The sequence below is a fragment of the Boleophthalmus pectinirostris genome, unplaced genomic scaffold, assembly GCF_026225935.1.
Source record: "Boleophthalmus pectinirostris isolate CB_2022bp ecotype Guang Dong unplaced genomic scaffold, ASM2622593v1 HiC_scaffold_21, whole genome shotgun sequence".
In the NCBI taxonomy this organism is placed as follows: domain Eukaryota; kingdom Metazoa; phylum Chordata; class Actinopteri; order Gobiiformes; family Gobiidae; genus Boleophthalmus; species Boleophthalmus pectinirostris.
This window is the reverse complement of record NW_026571175.1, coordinates 22,828,822-22,833,580: the sequence shown is the minus strand read 5'-3', so window position 1 is coordinate 22,833,580 and position 4,759 is coordinate 22,828,822. Positions and strand designations below refer to the sequence as shown.

General features: G+C 36.4%; 1 protein-coding gene across 1 annotated transcript; it reads right to left on the bottom strand.

Moving 5' to 3' along the window:
- Positions 1 to 2,530: 2,530 nt before the first annotated feature.
- On the bottom strand, positions 2,531 to 4,488 carry dpm3 (dolichyl-phosphate mannosyltransferase subunit 3, regulatory). Its single transcript, XM_020932846.2, has 2 exons — positions 4,447 to 4,488; positions 2,531 to 4,209 (listed from the first exon to the last, which is right to left on the bottom strand). The coding sequence occupies exon 2, from the start codon at positions 4,163 to 4,165 to the stop codon at positions 3,887 to 3,889; it is 279 nt and encodes a 92-aa protein (XP_020788505.1). The 5' UTR covers positions 4,166 to 4,209; positions 4,447 to 4,488; the 3' UTR covers positions 2,531 to 3,886.
- Between the last annotated feature and the right edge of the window lie 271 nt (positions 4,489 to 4,759).

Here is a 4,759-nt window from a genome sequence, read left to right as displayed (position 1 = left end):
TTATCTTTTATCTTTTTTTTTAACCTCTAGCTGTTCAGTTTTTACCTTTGGAAACTGGAAAAATTAGGGTGTTCTAAAACTTTTGAGCGGTAGTGTACATTTATATAATTGCGCCTTATTTGACACCAGTCTTTTGCTATTTTTGCTACCATTTATATTTCTGCTCTTTATTATAATATTGTGATGTGTGAGCTACTGTGTGTCTCTAAAGTCCTGTGGAAAGAACTGGAGTTATGTTTAGTTTCACTTTTTATTAGTTTTATTTTCCCCTGAAAAGTTATATTTAGGCTTTTTGGCTACATATTTATTGAAGTAGCATTTTCTGATTGATTTTATTAATTATAGGTGCACTGTGTAACTTTCATTGAATGCTTTTCTTCATAGAAATGTTATTGCTTTGTCTGGAATGTTTCACAGTATGGTATTAAACCTTTCTATCTTCATTGAGACCAAACTAGACCAAGTTAAAGGTCACATCTGTGGAGAGGCAACTCCTTTCACAGTCAGAATGTCTTTTTCTAGGTATTTTTGAGCTACAAAAACACCTGTAATTGTATAAATGTAAGGTAGAACTGTTGAATGTCATACTGTGGAATATTCCAGGCAGAGCAATGACATATCCATGGAGACAAACACATGGCAGACCCAACACCAGAAAAGTTGTGCAGAACACCTTTAAATTCATATTGTATTATTTTAACAGAACTTGTGTTGCCTCTGAGAAAAATGCACTGCAATAAAAAGGCATCTAATGTTTTGACGTCATTTCTGATATCAAAAGTATGTCACATTACATATTGTACTTATGTAAAAGCAGTGGGTTAAGTGCAGACTAGAGCCCACTTACAGTTATAGGTTTGACATAAAGGATTAAAACAGAACTCTATGTTTACTGTACGAGGTCTAAAAATACCACATGGCCTGAACTGACTCCTCTTTCGTCTGCTATAGACAAAGACTCATATTACACAATTTTCCTATTCCTATCTATGTTATAATGTTTTTTCCTCATCAAAAACGTACCTGGAGTTGTGTTTTGTTTCGTTCACAAATGTTTAACACATAAACCCTGCAGATTTAGGTTGAGTTCTTCTCTCAAACAGAAAATACTTCATGTTCCACCTTGTGATGTCAAGATAAAACGTAGTTGTTAACTTAAAAAATACCACTTCATGACTTCACAAGGTGGAACAGAGCATTTTGAGCTTTAAAGATGTAGACAGATAAACAAAATAAAGGGTTGTTCAAGCATGAGTGAAGGACACAAAACACAACTCCAGGTATGTTTTTGAGGACGTAACAACATTATAACATGGCTTAAAGCTCATAAGAATCCATTTTGTGTAATATGAGCCCTTTAATTTCAGAGATATCATTTTTTTGGGGTAGGATAATTACAAAGATGAATGATGAACTACTTCACATGTGGTTATACGAGCAGGAGCAGAGCAGCAGACAGAGGGAAGTCTTTGGTCTAAGTGCCAAAAGTAGAGCATTTTCTGGTAAATAACAGGTTGGCTTTCATCGGCTGCTCTTGTAACAGCTTGCAGACATTCGCGGGGGGCTGACGTCGCGAGGCTTGATACCAGACTCAACCAGAAGGCACAGAAAAGAAAGTGCCAGTTCGTGTGCGTTCAGAAACTACGTGGAGATTCTGAAACCATTTAATGATACCTTTGGTTGGGCTAAGCTTTGTTTGAAAGAGAATGAGAGCAGCTAGCCTTTTAAAACCAGTACAAAGGGACACAGTGAATAAACTCAAAAAAACATATTATCTCACCAGTGTTTACCTCTGAAGGGAGAAAATGGTGGAAAATTTTACATGTTAAATTAGATGTGAGATTTGTCTTTTTGAGCATAATAAATATCATATTTCATACCATACTCTATACAACTGTGCAACAACCCTTATGTAACAGAAAACCCTATGTTCTGTCAATCATTATATTATCTTCTTTATAACCTCATGTATACTGCTGAGATATTTGGATTACTTATTTTCTATTTTATTTTTAATTTTACATATACATTTATATAATTATGCCTTATTTGACACCAGTGTCTTGCTATTTTTTGCTACTTTTTTAGAATTTAATATTATCATTTACACTTTTTGCTCTTTGTTATTATAATTTCATGTGATGTGTGAGCTACTGTGTCCAAATCATTTCCCTTGTGGATCGTTAAAGTTTGTCTTTTCCAGTTTCAAAAACTCGAAGCTCTTTACATCTAGAAACCACTCAACCACTCACCCATTCGCACACACATTCATACACCAGTGCATACAGACACTGGGGTGAGGTGTGTCCATAGCAGCTTTCGCACAGACCGCTCAATTAATGATAGATATATTTTTTTATGTCAAGAGTGTTATTTGAACCACCAACCTTCAGATCAGTGGACAAATGCTCTCCCAACTGAGCTACAAAATCCTCAAGCAAAAATGTATCACATGAATTCCTCCATGTGCATCGCCTGACCTTGTGAAAATCTATATTTCTCCACATGCAACACAAAAAAGAGAATGAAGAAAATAGCCTTGAATTTAATAAGCATCCACAGAACAGCCACAGGGCACATGTCTGCAAGTGGACAAAGGAATGTACATGTTTGGAGATAAAAATCTTGAGACATCCATACATACAACAGACAACATCCCCAGTGTTACCCGTGTGAATCATGTCACAGCAAAGTACTGTAAGCCTAGACTGGTACAAGACTGAGAAATGTGCAATGTATCTGTGTGAAACTGATTATATCTTGGTTACACAACTACCAAAACTGACACTATTTTGTATGGATTTCGTTTGTCTTTTTTTTTTTAATCTGCAACTATTTCTTAACTAGCAATGACCTTGCTTTATTGTCTAACAAATGTATCAAACAGACAGTGTACAATATATTTCTTAATGATGCACTATGTATTTTACTGATAGAAGGTGGATTTACCAGAAATGCCCCACAGGATGGATTTTAACTCATTTGAACACCCAGGAGAGAAACAGGTAAAAAAAAAAACAACTGCAACTTAATGTTACAAATGTTTAGTGCACTACTGTGGAACATTTCAGGCAAAGCAATAACTCCATGGAGACAAGCTGGCTGCCTATCCTCTGAGAAGTTACATAGTACATCTTTAAAAAACCCCATATTACACTATATTCTGATCTATGTTATAATGTCATCCAAAACATACCTGTAGTTGTGTTTTATTTCATTTACACATGTTCAAATCCTGCATATTTAGGCTGTGTTCTTCTGTGATGTGGAAAACACCTTGTGACGTCATGTGGTAACTACAGGATGTGCTCTACTGTGTTTTTTTAAACTTTGTACACCTTTATTAGAATCATCTGAATAATTGCAGCCCTGGAATTGTCAATCTTTACTGAACTAAAGGTAAAATGTAGCTGAAAACTGTTGAAAACTACCTCTTCGTGGCATCACAAGATGGAACAGAGCATTTTGATCTTAGAGATGTAGACAGACTAATAATAAAGGGTTACTTAAACATGTGTGAATGAAGTAAAATACAACTCCAGGTATGTTTTTGATGAGGTAACATTGTAACATAGCTAAAAGCTCACAAGAGTGTAATACAGGACTTTTATAATGTTTGTAAAACTCATTTTCAGTCCATATCTACTGTGACTGCACATTTCATTTTAAGCCTAGCTATATACTGCATTGAATGCATTATGAATAATTGCAGTCTATCTGAACTGGATATCTGTAAACAAACGCTCATGGGCTTCAGGGTCACATTAGCTAGCTTTACAAAAATATTTCTATTGTTCCATCACATTCATATTTCGTAACAAACATTCTCTGCACAGCATTGGACAGGAGAATTTCCAGTTTTTGTCACTCAGTTCTGCAAAAGTTTTCACATCTTTAATCCCTTTTTCCTCAAGTCCTCTTTGGCTTCCTTGATCTGCTCCTGTAGCTCTCTCGCAGCCTCGTCACAGTCATTAAACGTGGCCACTCTGTACCCCACCGTGGCCAGGGAATAACAGCCGAAAGACACGAGCAGGTACAGGGGCATGGGCCAGGCCACCTCCCGGTACGTGTCCGGTAATCTGAGCTCCAACAGGTCGAAAGAAACCACCGCCCAGGCTACGAGGATCACCGTCACTCCAACCAGCCACTCCACCAGTTTAGTCATGGCGAGAGGTATGTCCCGGGACCCGATCCGAACCAAAAAACACCCTGTGACAAAAGTAAAACATGTAAACAGTGAATAAAGAGAAGAAATACTGAATGAATTATTGTCATGGACTAGCTCCACATCTTAGCATCGCGTTATAAACAGACTTAACACGAAAAAATAAGATTCATAATTGCGCATAAAGGGTGAGAGAAGTTAAGCAAAACGTACAAGCCCATAAAAGTCATAGATTTAGTTGTGGAAACATTAAATAATTTGATTGATATCCAGATATTTACCTTCTCTCAAACGCCAACTCAGCCTTGCGCCGGCTTATGACGTCACAACTAGCGGTGCATCATGGGAATCGTAGTTATTATATTTGGACATTCAAAAAGCGTATTTTTGCTATGGGTTTTTGCTCATATGCCACCACACACCGCAAGTAAAATATTTTAAACTTGTTTAATAGCTCTGAATGAGATGAAATCTTTTATAAAATACATTGTAGTGAATGAAGATCATTCTTGTAGGCCTATTTTTTATATACAATCTTCAAGCAATATTGTGTAAATTTGCTGCATTCTTGTGTATAATAGAATGTGTATACAT